Source organism: Microtus pennsylvanicus, chromosome 11, assembly GCF_037038515.1.
Source record: "Microtus pennsylvanicus isolate mMicPen1 chromosome 11, mMicPen1.hap1, whole genome shotgun sequence".
Taxonomy (NCBI): domain Eukaryota; kingdom Metazoa; phylum Chordata; class Mammalia; order Rodentia; family Cricetidae; genus Microtus; species Microtus pennsylvanicus.
Genome location: NC_134589.1, coordinates 50,424,621 through 50,449,223, shown reverse-complemented (window position 1 = coordinate 50,449,223; position 24,603 = coordinate 50,424,621). Strand labels below are relative to the sequence as shown.

General features: G+C 42.5%; 2 protein-coding genes across 12 annotated transcripts in view; both read right to left on the bottom strand.

Moving 5' to 3' along the window:
- LOC142860488 (NACHT, LRR and PYD domains-containing protein 1a-like) overlaps positions 1-24,603 on the bottom strand; it is a 132,683-nt gene that overhangs the window by 58,761 nt on the left and 49,319 nt on the right. The window contains exons 1-6 of one of the 8 annotated variants that reach the window (XM_075991821.1): positions 11,339-11,697; positions 10,683-10,837; positions 9,720-9,905; positions 6,435-6,533; positions 3,496-3,594; positions 1,705-1,803 (exon numbers count right to left, since the gene is read on the bottom strand). The exons of 2 other annotated variants lie outside the window; for them this stretch is intronic. In XM_075991821.1, the coding sequence (XP_075847936.1) occupies positions 1,705-1,803; positions 3,496-3,594; positions 6,435-6,533; positions 9,720-9,795 (373 nt within the window). In that variant the 5' untranslated portion in view covers positions 9,796-9,905; positions 10,683-10,837; positions 11,339-11,697. Of the gene's footprint in view, positions 1-1,704; positions 1,804-3,495; positions 3,595-6,434; positions 6,534-9,719; positions 9,906-10,682; positions 10,838-11,338; positions 11,698-24,603 lie in introns of those variants that run through there. 5 more of the 8 variants (XM_075991818.1, XM_075991819.1, XM_075991820.1 and 2 more) reach the window with 5 other exon arrangements.
- The window catches only part of LOC142860487 (NACHT, LRR and PYD domains-containing protein 1b allele 3-like), a 45,400-nt gene continuing 43,447 nt past the window's right edge, over positions 22,651-24,603 (bottom strand). For all 4 annotated transcript variants that reach the window (XM_075991813.1, XM_075991817.1, XM_075991816.1 and 1 more), the window contains one exon: positions 22,651-23,784. In XM_075991813.1, the coding sequence (XP_075847928.1) occupies positions 23,492-23,784 (293 nt within the window). In that variant the 3' untranslated portion in view covers positions 22,651-23,491. The remainder of the gene's footprint in view (positions 23,785-24,603) is intronic.

Below are 24,603 nucleotides of genomic sequence, written 5' to 3'. Positions count from 1 at the left end.
CTGGAAAAGATGAAGAAAGGGGCCATTGGAAGAGACAGTGGTTGTGTGATTGTCAGAGTGCCAGCAGTAGGCTTCAGGGGAATAAGAGCGAAGTTCTTACAAGCTTACCCGCATACCCTTCTCCAGTCTCACGGAAAGAATGATGATCTTTTAGGTGATGCAGGGACATGGTCCTGTCCTGCATGCAACCATGAAGCTTATACACCAATGCTAGTCTACCCTAGTCCATTGTGGAAGTCTCCATTCCTCTCTGAGCCTTAACTCCCTCATGTGAATCTCTAACTTCATGTCACACAGGGGTAAGTAGCACCTTACTGTCTACTTTAGATTTGCCTGAAGCTCAGATTTTTCTCTGCATTAATTTCATTGGTTCTGATACTTTAGGAATATGCCCAGGACTGGTTACTAATGTTAGTTTTGAAGTCTTATGATTAGTTCTTAGTGTTTGATTCAAAACTTCAAGGTATGTATAGCATCCATCAGGCAGAAATGTTCTGAGAATCTTCTTGGCAACTGAGGTGCCTTTTCCCAAAAATAGCTGACAGTTTCTAAGAGGCATCTTAGGGTGGAAGGTGAGAGTCTTTAAAAAACAGTTTTGATACACAATGAAAATGAGCATGGAAGATCTGGATGTAGTGGAATTATTTTAATGGAAAAAGTTGAAAGATGGGAACAGAAGTCAAAAAACGAGAGAAGGAACCTGTTGTTAGCATAGGAGCTTCGTGGCAGGAGAGACATGAACAGTCTAATGTGCTGCCAGACAATCAGTGGAGTCTTCCCTAAGCCCCATGTGCAAGAGCCTTCTTGTGTGCAGCCTGAAGATGTAAATCTGCACCTGCTGAGGAGGTGGCAGCAGAACAAAGGGTGAGAAGCATCAGTGATAAGATATTGAAACTGAGACACCATCTGTTCCATGGCTTTTTCATGATAGACATTAGATGGTGCCAAGGTATCAATGAAGGGCAATGACTTTAGACTCTGTAGTCTTCATTCTCAAAGCTTATGGTGGGGGAAGGAAGAATAGACTTTGAGGGGAGAGACAACGGTTAGGTGTTTGCAGGACTTTCACAAAGTAGAAGCAGGATGAATGTGGAAGAAATTCTTCCCCAGGTTCCTATTTTTCTGTATTTAAGGCCTGCATGTGTCACTATGTGCTGTGAGCCTAAACAAGTTAACTTCTCTTTCAAGACATTGTGCACTGAAGGGAGTTGGCTACTTTGATGTCTGAAAAAGGGAAAAAGCAATGGTGCTGCCTGATAAGTTGGAATAAGGGAAGTCAGGCTCAAGCTGAGCCAGGAGCCTTCCTTCTACTTGGGAGTCCACCTCAAGAGAACTTCTTGGAACTTCAAGAGCTGCATGACTCTGATATTCCAGAACCCACTCAAATTTTGAACTGATCCCTGGGTTCTATTTGGGCTAGCCTCACTGTTGACCACCACAGGTTCCAGTTTCTTCATGTGTCAATTGCAACTTAAGCACTAGAGGTCCCAAGAGAATATTGCTAGCCTGTGATTCTTAGCATTCTTCCATGTCTCCTTTGACCTTTCATTTTAGTTACCTGTCCCAGGCCTCCATACAGGTGGAGGCTCACCTGTGAAGAACCACCATCTATGTGGCCTAGAATTCTCATTCTCAGCTTCCAGCTTAGCTTACATTTAGTTCTGAATACAAATTTGTCAGGTCCCCAATTAACAAGCTTCTTACCTGACATCAGAATTTCTCTCAGCTTTTCAAGGCTTGAGTTTAGTAGTCGTAACGAGCCTTTGATGGTAGTGGGAATCATGTAGCTTGTGAATCCTGAGCCTGGAAACAATGAATAAAGTGCCAAGCAAAGAGGCAATTGTTGTGTGATTGTTAGAGAACAGGGCTAGGATTCGGAGCAGCAGTACTTGGGTCCTTCAAGCTCACCCTCATACCCTTCTCCATTCTCATGGAGAGAATGATGCTCTTGCACCTGCTTCAGTGACAGGTTCTCACACTGGGACCATGAAGTGCACACACCTATGTTGGTCTCCTCTAGTCTTATGTGTGAGTCTCCATTCCTCTCTGACCCTCAGTTTCTTCACGGGGTTTCTAAGCTTATGTGCCAGAAGACAGGTAGCATCTTACTGTGTAGTTCAGCACTTGGCTCAAACTTAGATTCTTCCTGCATTAATTTCACATGTTCAGGATTCATAGGAATATGTCCACTACAAGTCCATAATCATATTTTGAAGCTTTATAATTTTCCTTAGCCTTTATTCTAAAATTTCAAGGTAGATATTAATGTCCATCAGACAGAGCGATTCTGAAAAACTTCTTAGGGACTCAGGCACATATTTCAAGCAATAGCTGACAGGTTTTAAGTGGCATCTTTGGGAGGAAGTTGAGACTGTTTAAAACACATTTTTATTACACAATGAAATTTGAACATGGAAGTTCTGGATGGAGTGAACTTGTTTTAATGGAACAACTTGGAAGCTGGGAATAGTGAAAAAAAGAAATGAGAGAAGGAATCTTTTGGTAGCATAGGAGGAAATTTTTGAGAAGAGAGATACTTGAACAGTCTAATCTCTGCTACGGTATCATCAGTGGAGTCTTCCCTATGGCCTGTGTGTAAGGATTTCCTTATGTGCTTCTTGAAGATGTGAGATCTGCACATACTGGAGAGATGGCATCTGAATGAAGGGTGAGCAATGTGAATGCTCAGATAATGAAATAGAGATACTGTCTCGGGAATGGCCTTTTCCAAGACGCACGTTAAAGGATCCTTAGGTAAAATTTGGGGGTGATGGCTTTTGACTTTGTAGTCTTCATTCTCAAGCCTTAATGTAAATTTGGGTAAGAATGGACTTTGAATGGAAGGAAAGGTTTTGATGTGGGCAGGACTTTCACAGAGTAGCAGTAGGATAAAGGAAGAGTAACTCATTCCCCAGGCACACATTGGTCTAGATTCTATTCTTCTGTCTGTCCTTATAGGCTGTAAACTTGTACAAGTTACCCTCTCTCTCAAGAACTTTTGCACTGGAAGGAAGTGGCTACCTTGATGTTTGAGAACAGAAAGAGGCAAGGGTGTTGCCTGCATAAGCTGAAATAAGGGAAGTCAGGCTGGAGCTGAGAGAGCAGCCTACCCTCTCCTTGATGCCATCTACAGGAAAGGACCCTCTTCTGGAGTTGCAGCACCCCTGGGATTGGAGAAGCCACTCATACTTTGACCTGAACTCTCGGTGACAGTAGGGCTAAGCTCACTGATGACCCCCATGGGTTACAGATTCTTCATGTGTTAGATGAAAATTCTGCATTGCAGATCCCAGAGGCATCATTTCTAGTCTGGGATGCTTAACATTTTGCCATAGCTCCTTTGACCATTGACTTCCCAGGTCCCCATACAGGTAGACTCTAGCCTGTGAAGAACCACCATCTATATGGACTATAAGTCGCATTCCCTGCTGACTGTTCAGTTTATTTTGGTTCTAAATCCAGAGTCATAAGATTCTCAATTAACAAGCTCCTTACCTGACATCAGAATTTGTCTCAGATTTCCAAGGTCTGAGCTCAGTAGTTGTAAGGAGTCCCAAAGGGCAGTGGGATCCACTTTGAGAGTTGTGGATGAGCCTGAAAGATGAAGAAAGAGACATGGAAAGAGACAGTGTTTGTGTGATTGTTTAAGAACCAGCAGTTGGAGCCAGGGTAGCAGCTCTGGGATCCTACCTGCTTACCCTCATACCCTTTACCACTCTCTCATGGAGAGAATGATGATCTTACGCCTGCTTCAGGGATATGTCCTACATGGAGACCATGAAGTTTATACACCAATGCTGGTCTACTCTGTTACTTTGTGTGAATCTCCATTCTTCTCTGAGATTCAGCTCCCCCATTCTGGGTCTCTGACTTTATGTTGCACAGGGATAGATAGTATCTTATTGTGTAGTTCAGACTTGCCTCAAGATCAGATTATTCCTGCATTAATTTCATACATTCTGGGATTACAGGAATATGTTCAGGGCCAGTTAGTAGTCTTATTTTTGATGCGTGTAATTCCTTTATGTTTGATCTAAAACTTCAAGGTGGGTGTACGATCTATAAGACAGAGCAATTCTGAGAGAATTCTTTGGGACTCAGGTACATATTTCAAATAATAGCTGACAGTTACTAAGTGGCATCTCAGGGAGGAAGGTGAGAGTCTTTAAAACACAGTTTTGATACACAATGAAAATGAGCATGGACATCAGAAAAGTAGTGGAACTATTTTAATAAAACAAGTAGGAAGGTGGAAATAGTGAGGGAAAGAAGTGAGAGAAGGAACCTGTTGTTAGCATAGGAAAAAGCTTTGTGACAAGAGAGACATGAACAGTCTAATGTGATGCAATTTATCAGTGGAGTCTTCCCTAAGCCCCATGAGCAAGAGCCTTCTTGTGTGCAGCCTGAAGATGTAAATCTTCACCTATTGAAGAGGTGGCAGCAGAACAAAGGGTGAGCAACATCAATGCTCAGATAATGAAAATGGGACATAATTTCTGGAATGGCTTTTTATAAGACCAACATTAAATGATTCCAAGGTGACAACTAGGAGTGATGGCATTTTTAAAAAATGGCCTTATTGAGCTATGTGATTTTCTGCACTCTCCTCTCTTCCTCCCCCCTCTTTCTCCTCTCTCCCATGGTCTCCATGCTCCCAATTTACTCAGGAGATCTTGTCATTTTCTACTTCTCATGTAGATTATATTCATGTATGTCTCACTTAGGGTCCTCTTTGTTGTCTAGGTTCTCTGGGATTGTGAATTGTATGGTGTTTTTTCTTTGCTTTATGTCTAAAAGTTACTTATGAATGAGTACATATGATGTTTGTCTTTCTGGGTCTGGGTTACCTCACTCAATATGAACTTTTCTAGATCTATCAATTTGCCCACAAATTTTAAGATGTCATTTTTTCCAGCTATGTAGTACTCCATTGTGTAAATGTACCACATTTTCCTTATCCATTCTTCACAAGAGAGGCATTTAGGTTGTTTCCAGATTCTGGCTATGTTATGAACATAGTTGAGCACATGTACTTTTGGTATGATTGATGTTCCCTTGAGTATATACCCAAAAGCGGTATTGCTGGGTCTTTAGGAAGATAGTTTCCCAATTTTCTGAGAAATCGTTATACTGATATCTAAAGAGGCTGTACCAGCTTGCCATCCCACCAGCAATGCAGCAGTGTTCCCTTGACCCTACATCCTCTCCTGCCTATGTTTTGATCATTGCCATTATTACTGGTGTAAGATGAAAGGGGTGACGGCTTTTGACAATGTAGTCTTCAAAGCTTATTGTGGGGAAGGAAGAATGGACTTTGAAGGGAGAGAGAAGGTTAGGTATAGGCAGGACTTTCACAGAGTGGTAGCAGGATGAGTGTGGAGGAAGGCTTTTATTGCTCTAGATCTTTTCTCCGTGTATCTCTGTGTGCTGTGAGTCAGGACAAGTTAACATCTCTTTCCAGACCTAGTTCACTTGAAAGGGTTGGCCTGTTTCATGTTTGAAAAGAGGAAGACACAAGGGTGTGGCCTGTATAAATTGAAATATGGGAAGTCAGGCTGAAGCCAAGGCAGGAGTCTACTGTCTCCCTGGTTCCGTCTAAAGGAAGAAACCTTCTTAGAACTTCTGGAGCTGTATTATCCCCGATATTTCAGAACCCACTCATATGTTGAGCTGAAATCTGGGTGACATTGGTGCAAGGCTCACTGCTGACCCCCATGGGTTCCTCTTTCTTCATGTGTCAAGTGCAGCTTCAGCACTGCATAGCCGAGAGACATCATCTCTAGCCGGTGACTCTTAATATTCCTCCATCAGTCTTCTGATTGTTCATTTTAGTTGCAGGACCCACACAGGTGAAGGCTCAGCTGTGAAGAACCTCCATCTATGTGGACTAGAAGTCCCAGCATAGCTGCCAGCTCAGATACATTTGGTTCTGGATCCAGACTTCCCATGCTCCTTTAGTGGTATACTATTTGTGTTTTAATAAATAAAGCTTTCCTGAAGATCAGAGTGCAAAGCAGCCATACTAGTTAGATATACAAGCAAGGGAGTGGTGGCACACACCTTTAATTCCTGGACTTGGGAGACAGAGGCAGATGGATCTCTGTTAGTTCAAAGCCACCCTGGGCTACACAAGATAGGATCTGTCTAAATGAGAAAGGGAGCACACACAAAAGTGATCCCTGCACTAAGGAGGTTGAGGCAGGAGCGATATGACAAGACAGAGAGAGGAATATGAAGGGGAAGAGACAGGAACTCAGTGGACTGTGAAGTCTTCAGGATTCGTGGATACAGGATCTTGCCCATTTCAGTCTGGGGTAGAGGTAAAAGCTAGTGGCTAATTGCTTTGCTTTTCTGATATTCAGGTTGAACTCCTAGTATCTGTCTCTTGATTTTTATTATTTGTGTTGCAGGTTCCCTTTTAACAAGCCCCTTACCTGACATCAGAATTTGTCTCAGGTTATTAAGGTTTGAGCTCAGAAGTATCAAGGAGTCTTCAAGGGTAGTTGGATCCACATAGGGTGTGATTGTTGAACCTGAAAATGATGAAGAAAGTGCAATGGGAAGGGGTAGTGGTTGTGTGATTGTCGGAGAAGCAGCAGGAAGAGTCAGGGCAATAAGGCTGGGTCCTACCTCCTTACCCTCATACCCTTCTCCACTCTTTCATGGAGAGAATGATGCTCTTACACCGGATGCAGGGTCACCTTCCTTCACAGGGACCATGAGTTCACACACTAATGCTGTTCTACTCTATTTTGTGTGAGTCTCCACATTCCTCTCTAAGACTCAGCTCCCTCATGTGGCTCTCTGATTTTATGTCCCGCCAGGATAGGTAGCACCTTACTGTGTAGTTCAGGCTTGCCTCAAGCTCAGATTCTTCTTGCATTAATTTCACAAGTTCTGGGATTATAGGAATATTTTCACAACTAGTTAACAACCTCATTTTTGATGCCTTATTATTTCTTAGTATTTGATCTAAAACTTAAAAGTTGGGCATACTGTATTAGAAAGAGTGATTTTGAGAAAAATTTGGGGGGCTCATGTACGTATTTACAATAATAGCTGACAGTTACTAAGTGGCATCCTAGGGAGGAAGACCAGAATGTTTAAAACACAGTTTTGATACACAATGAAACTTGAGCATGGAAGTTAGTGATGGAGAGAAATTATTTGAATAGAATAGCTTAAAAGCTGTGAATCGTGAGAATAAACGAGGAAGGAAGAGACATGAACAAGAGAAAGATTCATTGGGGACAGATACTCAGCTACACAGCAGTCTACAAAGTAATTAGTAAGGAAAGGTAAACTCCCAGAGGCAGTAGATAGACTGGATAATTTACGAAAAGCTGGCTAGACACACAAAAAAATGCTAAGGTCAGCCATTCGTAAGTCAGAAAAAGACTGGATTTATTTGGGAACTGGGTGGCAGTACCCACCAAAGAGCTAAAGAATAACGAAACAACCTATAACACAGATTCTGACAAATTTCTAGCGGGCTGAAGCACACATTTCAAGTTGTTACTGATGGTTACTTAGTAAGTGGCATCCTTGGGAGGAATGTGAGAGTCTCTAAAACACAGTTTTGAATCATAATTAAATGCAATTAGAAAGGTCAGGATGGAGGGGAATTATTTTAAATGGAACAGCAGGGAAGTTCTGTGAGACAGGACTAATCTCTTTCAAAATGTCCTTAGACATAATGACTTTATTCCTATCACACAGTAAGTAAAATCAGTGTGATCATCAAAGGCAAGGGACTTTGACTCTATAGTCAACATTTTCAAAGCTTAATGTGGGGTAAAAGTAATGAACTTTAAAATGAAGGACGAGGGTTAGGCAGGACTTCACACTGTAGCACTAGGTTGAAAGAGGTATCTCCCATTTCCCAGGTACTGAGAGTTCTGGATTGCAGCCCTGTGTCTGTCTCTGTGTGCTTTAAGCTAGGACAAGTTTACTTCTCTCTCTAAACCTTGTGCAATGGATAGAAAAGGCTACTTTCATGCTTGAGAAAAGGAAGCAGCAAGGGTGTGTGTTGTGGCCTAATCCTTTTGTACACTGTAAAGATAAGTTTTTTGCTAAGTCATTTTCTAATTAGTTTAACAAAATTGGTTTAATCAATAAAAGTAAAATAAATAAAGCTAAATGGCCAATAGTCAGGCTGGAAGAGGTTAGGTGGAACTTCCAGGGAGAAAGAAAGAAGAGGAGATGGATCTAGGTGCACGAGAGATGCCAGAGGACACGGGTACAAAGCAGGAGGTTCAAGATGGAAGAGAGGTAAAAAGTAGTGAGGCAAAACAAAGATTATTATAAATTGGTTAATTTAAGTTATAAGATCTAATAGTGTAAGCCCAAGCTATACATTGAGGTTTTATAATTAATAACAAGTCTCCATGTTGTTTTTGGTGAGCTGGTGGTCAAAGGAAAATCTGTCTACAAATATGGCCCCGGTAAAGAGAATGAAGTCAGTAGCAGAAAATGACTGAAGCTGAGGCAGGAGCCTGCCCTCTTCTCTTTGTCCATCTCAAGGAGCAGAAACCTTCTTGGGTCATCAGAACCTCCATGACTCCCTTAGGTCTTCAGTGCACACTCGTATTTTGAGCTGAATTCTGGGTGCCAGGTGGGTTAGACTCACTGCTAACCATCATGGTTTCCAGATTGTTCTTGTGTCAAATGCAACTTCAGCATTGCATAGTATAGTGGAGCCTCTCTAGTCTGTGACCCTTAGCCCTCCACTATGGCTTCACTGTATTTAAGTCCCTTGTTCAGGTCCCCACACAGATGGGTGGTCACTTGTGAAGAACCACTACCTATGTGGACTTTAAGTTCCTTTCACAGCTTCAAGTTTAGTTCATCTTTATTTCTGCACACAGGCTGCTCATGTTCCCCACCGTGAGTGTCACAGAGGCTGATGGCCTAACACAGAGATAGGAGCCAGGGCAACAAACCTGGGGGCCTTACTCCCCACCCCTATAGCCTTCTTCACTATCACAAGATGCTCTCAGAGTTCCTGATGAGGAAAGATCCTTCTCTGGGACCATGAAGTTCACACATCTGCCCTGGTTCTTTATTAGTCCTCTGTGTGAGTCTCTAGTCTTCTCTGTGAGCCTCAGCTCCTTCATGTGGGGCTCTGACCTTCTGTCGCCCAGGGTTACAAACTATAATAACAGCAGCTGAAATTGTATTCACTTGTACTTATAATACCTGAACATTAATTGAATACTGTTCAATAAACAACATGAATTTTCACTTTACTCTCACAGCCAAGGAAACAGGTTTTTACCTCCCTCCTGTTTCTTAAATGGAGACATGGAGGCTGAGGGCTGTAAAGTGACTTGTCCAGGGTGATAGAGCCATGACTGCAGTCTGCCCCTGCCAAGTTTCAGTCTGGAACTGTAACTTAAGTGTCCCCAAGCTCTCCTTTTGGGGACTGACTTGAACCCTGAGCTCCTCCTTTTTAGAGCCATCCTGAATACCAGTCTTTCCCCACTCCTGAAGCTTCAGAGTGTTCCTTACCAGGGGCCTGAGAATGCACTCCTGTAGCTGAGGGTGTGGGGCTCTAAAGTTCACTTAGGTCATTCTGCATGCCTTTTGGTTCCAGGCTGTCCTGGGCCTGTGAATCCTTCTGACAGGTGATTAGCCTGCCCATAGAAACCCTGGCAGGAGGGCTCAGTGGTGATGGAGGAGTTACAGTAGCGGTGGGTTGGGGTCCTTATTGTACTTACTTTTTGTCAAGTCCTGTTGGCCCTTTTGCTGAGCCTCCTCTGCGCCACTTGTCTTCTTGGACTGAACTTCTTCCATGGTGACGGTGCTTGGCTGTGCAGCTCTTGCTGGCAGAGCTTTGCTTTTCCCTTTTGTTGTTGCTCAGAACAGGAGGCAGTGGATCCCGGTCTCTGACAACCGTTTCCGCTCTGGGAAAGGGTGTTTGATCAGAACCCATGGAGAAGATCGGGAAAAGAAAGAACAGAGCAAGCATTACAGGGAGATGGTCCTCTGATCACAACAACCAAAGGATTCCAGTCTCTCTTGGGGATGGAGACTGTGTGCCCAGGTGCAGGCGTTTGGACTTTATAGGGCAAAAGAGGGGGCTCTGGGAGGAAGGTTTATCAGCGCATGTGTTCTTTATGGATTCTTGAATGATCTTGGCAGATATTCTTGGCACTACATCGGCTTTCCTGTCAGGGAAGTTATTCTGAGTTGGGTTTTCCCAGCTATCTAAGGTTTCTTCTCTTAGGTCATTAAGGTCATTTATCTAACACTGAGGACCCATTATAAGAAGGGGGTATATTTTCTCATTGCCTGCTTCCAGCAGGAGGGGGAAGGCAGAGGTCAGGCTAGGCTCTATTCCTAGGGTTTATGGGGCATAGGTTTGGGTGACTTCATGAACCAGGAAAACAGTTTTAAGTTATACTGCTGCAGTGGGTTCTGTGATTGCTGACATTCCTTCCCAGAGGAACCTTTAAAAACCGTTAATAGATGGGGCTACAGTCAGTAAGTAAGATGAGAATCAAGAAAGGTGACCCAGTAAGCTCGTAGCCAGGGTACCCATTGTCCTAATGTGGACCTAGTGATGGCAAGGATTTGATCCAGGAGGAACTTGTGTGAACTTTTAAAGGACAGGGAAAATAGAGAAGGAGGAATGGAGAGATCAAGGGGAGGAGCCAGAGTGTAAGGGAACAAAAGCTCACCCTTAGGAAGATGACAGTCACTGAATCTTTGTCTGGTCCTTAATTAAGTCTGTGGGTCCCTCTCAACCAGCTTGGGTTTGTTGGTGCAGAATCCGCACTGTTCCTGGAGGAAGACACAGTTCCCACCACCAGCAGCTGACAGGAGATCTAGGTCTCTAATTTTGAAGAACCACAGCAGTGAAGATTTGGCCCAGGCTAGCCATAAAAACTGATGGATGTAGCTTTCTTTTGACATTAGCCACTTTCCCCAGGAAATAGTTTATATGATACTGTTCTTTTAAACAAACTGCATGGCATAAATTATCATCTTAGGCAAGCCCTGCTGGTCCCATGGATTACTTTTGTCTTTTTATTTCTCATTCTCAGGCTTCCCACTTAACACCTCCCCACTCACGACCCTTATACCTGCAGGTTCATGAAAGTCAGGACAGAGGAGGGTGAGAATAGGCTATGACAGGAGCAGACACATGGAGCCTACAGAGAAATCCAGCGACCTTCCACCCACCAGGGCTGGCCTGCAGATTCTCCAAGCAGGGGTGGAGCCTGGGCCCGGGCTCTCAGGACAAGGTCCCCCATGTCTGCCGCAGTGTGCCTTAGTGCATTTATCGTCCCATAACTCAAATAGTTCGGTGGACTCTGTTGGTCCCACTACTCACCCTGCTCTTTTAGGGGGCTCTCTGATGCGTGCTTCCCTGGGCAAGGCTTCTCAGCTAGTAAGAGTAGTTTTGAAAGTGAAAGAGACCCAGCTCCTCCAGGAAGCCAGGCAGGAATCAGAGTCTGCGCAGATGGCAGATGGTCTTCCTCTGGACCCTGTGAGTGGAAGTTGAGCATTGTTCACCTGGTTTCCTGTTGTGAATTCTCTGCAGAAGCCTGGGCTGGAGGAGGAGTCCCTTGAGAGCTTCAGCCAGGCCTGCAGAGGCACCGCCTGCTGAGTGCAGGACTCAGGTCTGAGCCTCACTTCTTTCATCCAGTAAAGCAGAGTATCCCAGGTTTGCCACCAGGTTCCAGTTCAGCAGAATCTCCTGGAGCTCCCAGGTTTGTGCTCTGGATCTCTGGACTCTCTCTCCTCCCTGTAGCCTGTCCAGCCCACAGGCTTTTCATTTCAGGAAGTGGTTCTTAGGCCCAATCCCCGTGTATTTTTTTTAACTCCTGAAGTCTTGGGTTGATGTCTTTGGTGCATTTGGAGTTGAGTGCACTACAGGGTGAGAGCAGAGGAAGGTTCTTTACATGCAGACATCCAGTTTATCAGCACCACGTGTCAGCAAGGCTTTCTCTTTGCCAGTGAATAAATACTTTAGTCACCAATGAGTAATTTTTGCTTGTCATTACACTTTAAAACAACAACAACAACAACAACAACAAAAATCCCTTATTTTTATCATCTGAAACTTTTTCCATCCAAAACATTGTTATTCAATAAATTGTTTTAAGCTAGGACATATGTGGCAAGTTATTTAAGACATACATTAAAATAATCTCAGGCAATGTTATTATAGGATGAAAACCTTGCCAGAACACATGATTACCTTAAAAAAAAAATCACTGCTGAATTTATAAATCTTAGTCTGTTTTGATAAGGTGTGATTTCAGAAGTTTGAAAACTATACCCTTGCTACATTTTTAATTTCTCCTGAACTGTTTATAACTTAAGAAAAGAAAATAAACAGCAAATAAAATTAAAATTCTCGAGTTTAAATAACCTGAAAATATGTTTGAAAAAGCAGTTTATTGTATGTATTTTCACACTTAGTTTGAATCTGCCATCTAGTGTATAGTCTCATTTGCATATACTGAGCTATTTGTTGACCACAACTGTGGTGTGACTTTTCTGGGGAGATTAATATCTGCCCTAACTTCTGACCTTTCCACTGCCCAAAGACTGACTCATTAAGTTCATATCAATGAATAGAAATGAATTTGTTAAGGATTACTCATAGAGCAATTGAGAGACCACAGGAATTTGCATGGACCCCTCCCCTGAAGATGCCACACCCTCTCTTACCTAGCTCCTTTTACCTTGAGCTCTGTCTGTCCCTCAAGTGATGGAAACTTTGGTTCTTAGCGCAACTTAGTGTGAAAGCAGCAGAGGAGACCCCAGGCTAACTATATGTTCACGTCTATTCAGTCTGCCCATGTCCGTGTCAGGGGCTCTGCTGTAGGGCAACACTGTCCATATAGAAAACGGTCACTTGTTTCACTGCAGTTATGCGTGTTGGGCGCCTCAGTCAGTCTTGCTGCAAGATGGAGGTGATGAGGATTCAGAGGTCTGTGTCATTCACCAGCTGTGTCCAGACCAAGCATGGCTGCCGTAACTGGAAGGAACCCCTGCACACATGTTAAAGTAAATTCTTCTCGGCCATGGATTGTAATGCAACCATGAACCTATGGCAGCTTCTGCCACTAGACAATAAACAAGAATATAGGATCAAGAACTCACACTGTGACGAAGAGTGATAAAGAAATCGTTGATGGACTTCTAGGATTTGATGATCTTGTCAATATGGTGTCACAGTTTAAAATTACACCAGAAGAAGAAGGATAGAAAATTACATTTAGTCGTATCAGGTCTAACAGTTCGTTTTCTGGATTGGACCTCCTAGAAAGACCTTCACTATCTGTATTTTTTTCCAGAGGCCATGGTATTGGTGGTCAGTGCTGCTGCCCTAGGCCATGATGAAACCTGAGGTCAATGCAGAGATCTGTGGTCTATGCTGCCACCTGAAACAATTTCGATGTCTGTGGTCCATGTTGTGGATGCAGGCCATGTTTGGGTCATTGATCCTACTGCAGCCAGTGGTTGTTTTGACATCTGAGGCCCATGTAACCACTGAGGGCCATGTGGACGTGCGCTGTCTGTGCCACTGTCAGAAGCCATGTTGATATCCATGGGCCCTGGGCCTGCTGAAGGTCATGTTGATGTGGGTGTTCTTTGAGGTCGTCTGGGGTCATGTGGATGTCTGTTGTCTGTGCCATTACCAGAGGCCGTGTTCATGTCCGTGGGCCTGGCTGTCACTGCGGTCCATAGTGGTGTTCATGGCCCATGTTACCCCAGAGGCCATGTTGACAGCTTTGGCCCGTGCTGCTGATAAAGACTGTGATGGTGTCTGTGCTCTGTGCTTCAGCAGAGGGCCGTCCTGTCGTCTGTTGTCTGCACTCCCACAGGACATCAAGAGGAAGTTCCCGGAAAGTGCTGAGTCTGTAGACCAGGTGGATGTTCGTAGCAGTGCTATTGCCAGAAACCAAGTAGAAGCCCATGATTCATGATCCCACTGACTGTAAAGGGCAAGGAAGCTACTTTTACAGTGATATTGATTACTGCAGATTCACGGTTTTGAAACAGGGACATAGATGTTTCTGTGACTCATATTTTTTCCTTTTCTTAATTTTTCTTCCTTCCTCCCCTTTCTTTCCTTTCTTTCTTCTTCTTCATTTTTGGTGGGGGAGGTTAGAATGGTGGGAGGATATTCATGCAGGGACTGGAAAGTCAGTGTGATTGGGCTGCATTATGGAAATTCCCAAATAAGCAATACAAATACTATGTTGGAAAATATAAAGAAACACATTTGAGGAGTCAAGAGCCAAAGATTGTGGTTTTTAATTTTGCAATGTTTCTCCTGGAGGACACAAAATGTTAAATAAAAAATTTTATAATGTAAGAAAGGACAGGCATGAGAATGCAGCCAGGCCTCCACTCCACAATGAAGAAGGAGGTGCCCTTTGCTCTCTGTTGTGACTATTGGTATTGGTTCACACTGCCAAAGACATTTTATTGACAGGGAAGCCACAGCTGGAAACTTGACACAAAAAACTTGTCACTAATGTATTTTAACAGTAAAAATAAAAAAAGCTGTGAATGTACCAGTATGTGATTGAAGCAACCAAACACTTGACCACTGTCCAGGTGACATGTCCTTTGGAGGACCCAAGTTGAGGACCTCAGGTATGGGGACTGTGTCAGTGTGGATTTGGTGCTGGACACAGAGTCTGTCCTGTCATAACTTGTTTCTCAGAGCATCCTAACCACACCAGCAGAAGGCCTGGGTTACCTAGAGCACTCAGTGACCTTGCGTTCCAGCACACAGCCAGAAGAAAGGAATGTGAACTTCTTTTTATATACCAATAATTCATGAAATGAAATTAGTACACCTAAATATATTTCATTTTATATATCTTTTAAGAAACTCAGACTTAAATTTATATTTACAAATTGGTATTGATATTGTTGTTTTTTTTTTCTCTTTGCTCTTCTGGTTCTTTAGGAGGTCAACTAGCTAGCTTCAAAATATATCACATGGAGGCTTATTCTTTTTGTTTGTTTGTTTGTTTGTTTTTTGAGACAGGATTTATCTCTAGCTTTTGGAGGAAGCTTATTCTTACTTCTATGCCCTGCCCTAGCTTGCTTTGTTTCTAACCAGCTTTTCTTAACCAAGTTATTCTGTCTACCTTTTGCCTCTGGGTTTTACCTTTTTCTATTTCTGTATATCTTCCTTTACTTCTTACTCTATGGCTTGCTATATAGGTGGGTGGCTGGCCCCTGGCGTCCTCCTTTCCTTCTTTTTTCCCTAGATCTTTGATCCTTTCTTCCCAGATTTCTCCTCCTACTTATTCTTTCTGCCTGCCAGCCATGCCTATCCTTTCTCCTGCCTTGCTGTTGGTCGTTCAGCTCTTTATTAGACAAATCAGGGGTTTTAGACAGGCAAAGTAGCACAGCTTCACAGAGTTAAACAAATGAAACCTAAAAGAATGCAGCACACCTTTGAATCATTAAAACAAATATTCCATAGCATAAATAAACGTAGCACAACTTCAACTAATATTCCACAGCATGATATTTTAGCATTTTCTCTTATTTACAAAGAAACCCAAAGCTTTATATCTGTTGTATACATTTAAGAGCCTTGAGTTCCCTTGTAATATCCAACTATTTAGTTTTATTTCCAAACTCCCAATGAAGTCAATGTAGCAGAAAGGAAGGTCAAAACATGGAATTACCTCTTATCAAATAAAACCCTAGGGGATTCTGTGTAAGAAGTCTTGGGAGAAGCTTTCTGCCTGTGACAACATGAAGGGTAGGCATGACTATAAGGAAAATACTGTGTCCTAAGAGATAAAGAGAGGGAGAACTTCAGAGATTCCCACAGGCTGAGCTAGCACACCTGCAGAGTCCAGAGGCGAAGATGGGAGGCACTGAGAAGCCAGGATAACAGGATAACAGCTTTGGTTATGAGTCTGGGAAGTAGGGGACCAGAAACGTGATCCAGAGGGTATCCAGACAGCCTGGGCAAAGAAACTGGTAGGCCTACCCTTGCGGCAAACATACCATCATGAACATTGAGTCCTACTTTGGTAGATGGGTGAGCAATAAAGAGGAATCCCAATTTGTCATTCTTTTATATGTTTGTCTTTGTGTGTGAATGTGTGTACATTTGTGTGTGTGTGTGTGTGTGTGTGTGTGTATGTGTGTGCCTTTGAATGTATATCTGTCTGATTATGGTGCTGGGAGTAGAATTCTGAGCCTATGCAATAGCAGCAAGGCTCTTAATCACAGTCTTATGTCTGCCCCTCATTTTAAAATTGTACCATCAGTTCCCGTTTTCCTTCCTTCCTTCCTTCCTTCCTTTCTTCCTTCCTTCCTTCCTTCCTTCCTTCCTTCCTTCCTTCCTTCCTTCCTTCCTTCCTTCTTTCCTTCCTTCCTTCCCTTCAACAGGCTTTCCTTATGTAACAGTTCTAACTGTCCTAGAAGTTCCTTTGTAGATGAGGTTGGCCTTGAAGTCACGGAGATCCACCCGTTTTTACCTCCCAAGTACTGGATTTAAGGCATGCACCTCCACTGCCAGGATGTACATCAGGTTCTTAAGCTGTGAATCACATCTCTGTATGGGATGATTTCACTCTGGCAATTGCAAAATTTTGACAAGAAAAATGTTTTGTGTACATGAAATGGCCCAGCTTAATTCAAATGTGCACTGAATCTGAGGCGTTTCTGCAGTGTGTGCCATGTTGCATCATGTGACTTCCTCACACCTCTGGTTCTGAGCACCCGGCCTGAGTACTTTGCACTGCACGAACCCACACACCACACAACCACACACAACACAACCACACACCACACAAACCCTGTGATGCTTCTGAAACACCTTGGCTCATAGTTGAGGTTATCGTTTGCTGTGATTACAGCATTTCCCTATACATGAAAGACCTTCTGCTCTTATAGAAACATGATAACTTCATAACGGATTGTAAAAATTTAAATATTTTTCTATTTTTGTTTTTTAACTTGTAAGTAACAAGTTAACATGTATTTTTGTAGTGGTATTTCATTTATATTTTTAATAAATAAAGCTTGCCTGAAGATCAGAGAGGAAAAGAGCCCTACTGGTCAGCCTTACAGACCAGGCAGTATTAACACACACCTTTAATCCCAGTAGCCACACTAGTTGAAATAGAAACGGGGCAGTGTGTGCCTTTAATCCCAGTGGTACACACCTTTGATTCGAGAACTAGAGAGTATTTTAAAATGGCAAGAGACCGTTTTCAGGCTCAGTCTCATTCTGAGGTTTCCTGGAGACAGAATCACCATTTCAGACTGAGGTTCAGTAAGAGTTAGGGGCTGGTTGCTTTACTTTTCTGGTCTTCAAGCTGAACCCCAATATCTGTTTCTGAGATTTTATTAACTGTGCTTCATGTCTGTATTGTATTATGGGAGAACATTTGAGTTTACATGTGTTACTATGTTCATCCTACTGATCCATGAGCATGGGAGAGCTTTCCATCTTCTGATATCTTCTTCAATTACTTCCTTCAAAGACTTGAAGTTTCATCATACATTTGTTTCCTTTGCTTGGTTAGAGTTATGTCAAGATATTTTATTTTATTTGAGGCTAAGATGTTTCTTTGTTTTTCTGTCCATTTGTCACTTGTAGAGATGGTTATGAATTAACTTGGTATCCAGCTACTTTGATCAAATTGTTTTTTATCAGATTTAGGAGTTTCCCAGTGGAATTTTTAGGGACAGTTATGTGTATTATCAAATCATCTACAAATAAAGATATTTTGAGTACTTCCTTTCCTATTTATATCCCCTTGATCTCCTTCAGCTTATACATCTTATAAACAATAAGCCTTAGCTTATTGCTCAAACTAAGACTTTAAATACTATTTTGACTAAATATGGAGAGAGTCAATAACCTTCTCTTGCTCCTGCTTTTAGTGGAATTGCTTTGATTTTCTCTCAATTTAAATTGATGTTGGCTATGGACTTTCTGTGAACTGCTGTTATTATGTTTACATATGTTCTTTTTATCCATCGTGTCTCAAGAACTTTCATTATGACGGGGAGTTGGATTTGTTAAAGGCCTTTTCTGGATCTAATGAAATGATGAGCTTATCATGTGTTTTCCATTACTATCTTTAAGTTTGTTTATATGGCAGATTATAGTTGTTGATTTTCATATATATATATATATTTTTTTTTATTTTATTTTATTTTTTTATTTTTTTGATTTTCATATATTGAACCATCCCTGCAACTCTGGAATGAAGCCTACTAGATAATCACCGATGATCTTTTCGATGCGGTCTTGCATTTGAAATGCAAGTATTCTTTAAATTCATTTTTAATGTTTCTTCTAACATATTAAGTATTATTTCTTTTTATTTATTCTTTGTGTCTTTCACATCATGCATCTCAATTCCATTTATTTCCTCATCCCTTTGTATCTGCTTTCTGTCCTTGCAACCTCTCCCCCCAAAATAACATAAATTTCAGAAGAAAAAAATTAAAATCATCAATCTTGTCATGAAAGCCGTAGTGTGACACAGTGAGTCATGCAGTAAACCGTTTATTCAGATATCTTTATTCACAAGTGTTCATTGCAAAGGTCATTGATCTCGTTCTGGGCTTCTGGTTTTTGCTACACTCTTGATGCTGGGCCCTCATTGGACTCCTCTTGGATAGTCTGCTGTTGCCTTGTGTTATGGAAATTCTCCAGCTTTGGGTCTGCAATACCAGCCCCTTCATTTGCTCCAGCAGATTATACATGGGTTAGATGTTATTGACCAACCTATAACCCTGGTTCTGGGCCTGGACAGTTGCAGGATTAGTCAATCCACCAGCCAGCTCTTGCTTCTTATCAGTTTCACCAGGGAGACCTCTCCTGCATTGACCTGGCTAGCTCATCCTTTGCAGAGATAAACAAGGGGTGGGGCCAGTTCTCCTACTTTCCTGCTTTTAGGGTCAGCTCTCCCACACCTATCCCATCAGGGACAGCTCTATTGTGTTACCCAGGGGAGGTATAGGGTCCACTCTCCAGAGTGCTTCAGTAGGTGAGGGGCAGGACCAGTTCTCTCCAGAGTTATAGTCAGTAAGGTGTGGTAAGGGGTGGTGCCAAGTCTACCTTCTAGACCTTTGGTGGTATCAGGAGTCATAGACATCAATACACACTTTGAATGCATCAGGGTCATGAACCCAGACCTGGGCCCCAGCAGCAGCCCAGGCCCTGACATCACCATGGCTCTGGCTGGCAATCAAGCCACCCTCATCTGCCTGCTCCTCACCACTTTCACCTCTTCAGATCTGCCTCTGTCCACAGGACACAAACCGTTCTGTCTTTTTTCTCTCCCATACCATAACGTACATTTGTAGACCATAATTGTGCCTGTTTGCCCCGTGCCATCTATGGGTCTCTTCCCACTCAGCCATCTTGGCTCAGGACAGGACCATCATTCCTCCTCAGAGCCCAGGGCAGCCCCCTTTGGCCTGCTTGTGGGTCTTGTCTGACTCAGTCTGTCGTGGTGCTGGGCAGGACTCTACTGCCCCAAATCATAATGGGGCCTGACTACCTAGTACCAGAGGGCAGTGAAATTCTTCCTGCCCCAAGTCTAGAGACCTGGGGTGGACCTGTGCTTGGCCTCTGGGGTCCACCAGGCCTAAACTGCAAGTATTTTACAAGTATTTTTTCATTTTTGTTCATTAAGGAAATTGGACTGCAATTCTTTCTTTGCTGAATCTTTTTTTTTTTTTTTTGAGTATCATGCTGACTGTGGTCTCATAAAATGAATATGGCGATACTAATTCTGCTCCTATTTTGTGCGATAATTTGAGGAGTATTAGGTCTTCATTGAATGATTGGTAGAAATCTGCACTAAACCATCTGGTCCTGGTCTATTTCATGTTTGGAAAACTTTTAGTGACTACCTCTGTTTCACTAGGGGTTATATATCTGTGCAAATTGCTTATCTGAACTTGATTTAACTTTGATAAGATGTGTGTATTGAGAAAATTATCCATTTCTTATAGATTTTTCAATTTGTTGGAGCACTGGTTTTTAAAATATGTCTTTATGATCTCTTGATTTCTTTGGCGTCTGTTGTTATGTCTCCCTTTTGTTTCTGATATTATTAATTTGAATATTCTCTTTCTGCCTCTTATTTAATTTGAGTAAGAATTTATGAATTTTGTTGATTTCCTCAAAGAAACAACTATTTGTTTTATTGTTGTGGAATATTCCTTTTCACTGTATGAAGACGTGTCACTGGGATTGGTTTACAAAAGAAAAGCTGAATGGCCATAAGCTAGGCAGGCAAGAGGTAAGGCAGGACTTCCTGGGGCAGAGAGCTCTGGGAAGAGGAAAGGCAGAGTCACCAGCCAGATGTCCAGGAAGCAGGACAGGCAATACAGAGCAAAGATAAACAAGCTCCGCAAAAGAATGTATATTTAAGAATATGTGTTAATTTAAGTTATAAGAGCTAGTACAACAAGCCTAAGCTAGGGCAAAGCTTTCATAATTAAAAATAATCTTCTGTGTCATTTTAAAAGAACTTTCAGCCCAAAGAAAAATTTGTCTACATTTTATTGATTTTTAAAAAATTTTCTCTTTGTTTGTATTTTACTATTTTCAACCCTGAGTTTGATTATTTCTTGCGATCTACTCCTCTTGAGTGTGATTAATTCTTTTGTTATTGTTCTAGAGCTTTCAGGTGTGTTGTGAAGTTGCTAGAATTAGATCTCTGTAGTTTTTTAATGTATTCACTAGCACTATGAACTTGCTTCTTAGCGCTGCTTTCCTTGTGTCCCATAAGTTTGGGCATATCATGTATTCATTTTCCTTGAGTTCTAGAAAGCCTTTAATTTCTTTATTTCTGTGTTGATCTATTTTTTTTAATGAGAAGATAGTTTTTCGTTTTCCATGAGTTTGTATGCTTTCTGTTGTTGTTGATCCAGCTGTAATTCATGGTGATCTGACAGGATGCAAGACATTATTTCAATTTTCTTGTACCTGTTGAGTCTTGCTTTGTGTCTGAGTATATCATCAATTTCGGGAAAATTCCACGAGGCTTAGAGAAGAAGGCAAATCCCTTTGTGCTAGGCTGACTGCAGGTCTCCTCCCCTCCTCAGCTCCCACTAACCCAAGTCTCATCCCCAACTAAAAAGAACACCTACTGTGGTCTCCTTTCCCCTCTGAGGACACTTCCTTCAAATCTCAAAAATCCTCTGCTCCAACCTTCCTTCCCCCAACTCATCCCAGGAGCTCAGCCTCCAAACCAGCTGGCATTCATTCCTGTGATCACACCAGCTGTGTAGTCATGGAAACAGGTAAGCTAACTGAGGACCTTCACTACTCCCTCCTCTCCCCCAAACCCAATACCCCAGTCTCATCACTATCTCTGCAACAGAGCACCTGTTTTTCTGCCTTCCTTCCTCCTCTGCCACCATCTCCTGTGGATCCCACAGACTTTCCCTCCCAGCCTCTCTACCCCACTTGTTGCTTTATCCCAGCCTCCAATTCCTGCAGATACTGCCTGATAACCCACAGGCTACTCCTGCCAGGTAAGCAGGTAGGTTGTGTATAGATTTTCCTTTCTCCTTCTGTCCCTCTAGATCCAATCCAGTCTCACCCCCAGTGCTATAGCCGACCTGTGAGTGACCTTTTTTTACTGTCTCTCCTCTCATTTAGTCTCATAGGAGACTAAAGAAGCAGGTTCTTGTTGAACACTGATCTCCTCCCTCCTGTGAACTCCTTCCGACTCTCAGCCTAGCCCCATTCCTAAGAGTCAGCTGTCAATGATAAGAAATAAGTTTTACTGGGAAACCTCACTGACCACACATATTAGGTGCATAAAATTTCTTACCAGGTGGTGAAAGTCAGGTCGGCAGAAGGAAGGCTACCAGACATCATACAACAGGCCATTTTCCTCAAATCACACCTCTGAGGTATGAATCGAGGTAAGTGATGCTATTAGTTAGTACAATACCACTGTCTCCAGTTTAGAAACCAGAGCATGGCATCTCAGAGAGAATGCACACTTCGTGGTCTATCAGAACAAACTAGTTGGTCTGGTACCACCCTGATGTTTTTTTTTCTGTGTCATTTTTGGTTCTTTCTGCTAATTCATTTATTGTTTATGATTGTTGCATTTTTACACCCTCTGCCCCCCTGTCACTTGTCTTTACTATTATGATGTCATTGTTCCTCCTAAGCTTATCACATCCCAGTTTCCATACACTGGCTTGTTACTCTGTGGAGCCAATGCTAGCTGTGTAACTCAGAGACCTCTCTGTGAGGAACAATGTTCTTATTTGTCTTCAGGAAGACAGAGCAGAGCTTCTTAAACTCTTTCCACTTGTGGAAGCAGTTGTGCCCACTTCTGACTGTGAATTAAATTAATTGGTTCTTGAAAATGATTATATTCCTGTTCCTAGACCTGGGGAGTAACAGAAGTCTGACAGATTCTGCCCTTGTTCTTGAGAGACTTCCTGTATAATTACTGCATACACTCGAGCCTTCATATATATTTTTCTTTAAAAAAAGAAAAAAGAACCCAACAACATAATGAATAGAGGAGGGACTTGTAAATTAAGTTCTTTACAAATACAAGGCATTATTATTTGAATTCTCCACAATGCTAAAGAATAAAACTGATTTTAATGATGTAAAAAAAAAATTTCCTACCAGGCAGCAAACACCCATCACACTCTCCCATAGTCAGAATAAACAGCAACCAAGGTACAAACACCTACCCAAAGCAAAACAAATCCAGATATCAGTACTTAGACCTTTAATCATTCCAGTTCCAGATGCCTAGATGACTGTATAAAAATACAGTCAATAACATCCAAGCAAATATATCTCAACTAGAGCCCACCTATTCACCACAGCAGTGCCAGAATATTCCAACATAGTTAAAGCACAAGAAAAAGGTCTTAAAAGTTTGTATGAAGATGATAGAGGTCCTCAGAGATTAAATTAATAAATCCCTTAAAGAAATCCAGGAGAATCCAAACACTGTGAGGAAAGGAACAAATCCCTTAAAACATTTAAATAACACAAAGAACAAGGGAAGTAAATGAGTAAGTTGTTCAAGACCTGAAAATAGAAATAGAATGAATAAAGACAACAAAAACTGAGGGTGGGAAATATTTAAGAAGCCCCCTTCCTTTCCTATTCATAAGAATTCACTTTCCAGGGAAAGCACCCTCTCATTGCCTCCATTGCCATGCTCCCAGTTCTGCTTGTATCATGGTTGGTCAGGTGGTTTTGAGATGGCCACTCAGGCCATAAAGCCAGCTGGACAAGGCTCAATAGACTTGGTGGCTCCATTGGAAGTTTTCTGAGATGCACATCCCATATGAACAGGATGGGGAAGGGCAAGAGGGGATGTCTGGGTCCCCAAGAGATGTCCTAGGAACATTGCCATTTGAATGGCAACTCAGATGGCCACTGGTTTATAGATGGAGAAACTGGAGGGCCAAAGGAAGGTCAGGCAGAGCCAGGACTCAAAGAAGAGTGCACCCCTCAACCACTAAGATGTCAGGATCCCACAGAGACACCACCTGACCTCTCAAAGAGGTCCATGATCAGGTGAGGATGTGTTTCCTTTAGAGCTTGGTAGACTTGGTCTTTGCTGGCCCTGTTCCAGGACCGACTGAGGCTGAAGAACTTCCGCATCTTGTCTTGGGTGGTGGCTTCAGCCCGCACTGCTCCATACTCCTCTTCACTCAGCACCAGACCATGCAGCTTGTCCAAGAGAGGGTCCACTGATGTCACTCGGGCCACCAGCTGCTCCCGATGCTGGTCCACAAAGTGTAGCAAGGTAGGAGCATCTAGGAGTGAAGATCAACACTGAGCATAGAAAGAGGCCTCTACAGACTCTTCCACTGTCTGCTCAGTTTTTTTTTTAATGTATTTCATCTGCATTGTGCATCACTGGTTCCCTTCCTCCTCTGGGAAGTCAAGAGAAAAAATATTTGTATCCTTCCTGAGGCCAGTTATTAGTCTGACACTCTGCATAACTAAGAGGAAGGGTGTATGGTAAGGTGTTCAGGTTGGGAGTGGGTAGTATAGTAATGTATTATTTGTGTTTTAATAAACAAAGCTTGCCTGAAGATGAGTGAGAAAAGCAGTCATACTATTCAGCCATACAGGCCAGGGAATGGTGGCACACCTTTAATCACAGGACTCGGGAGACAGAGGCAGAGGGTTCTCTGTTAGTTCTAGGCCAGCCTGGGCTACACAAGATTAAATCTGTCTTAAAGAGAAATAGAGCTCACACTCAGTTGATCTCAGCACTTGGGATAACATTTTTTTTTTTTTTTTAGATCCCAGCACTAGGGAGGTGGAGACAGGAGTGATATGGCTGTGTAGAGAAAGGAATATAAGGGGATAGAGGCAGGATCTCAGTGTACTGTGAAGTGTGGGTTGTGGAGTTTGGGAGTTTGTGGACAGGATCTCACCCCATTTCAGTCTGAGGTAGTGGTGAGAGCCAGTAATTGGCTGCTTTGCTTTTCTGATCTTCAGGTTGAACCCCAATATCTGTCTCTGGGTATTTATTATTCGTGCTGTAGGGTGGGGTTATTTTCAACATGGGAAGCCAAGAGGCATGAGAGAAACTCTGCCCTGGGGAGTTTCTCTCATGCCTACCT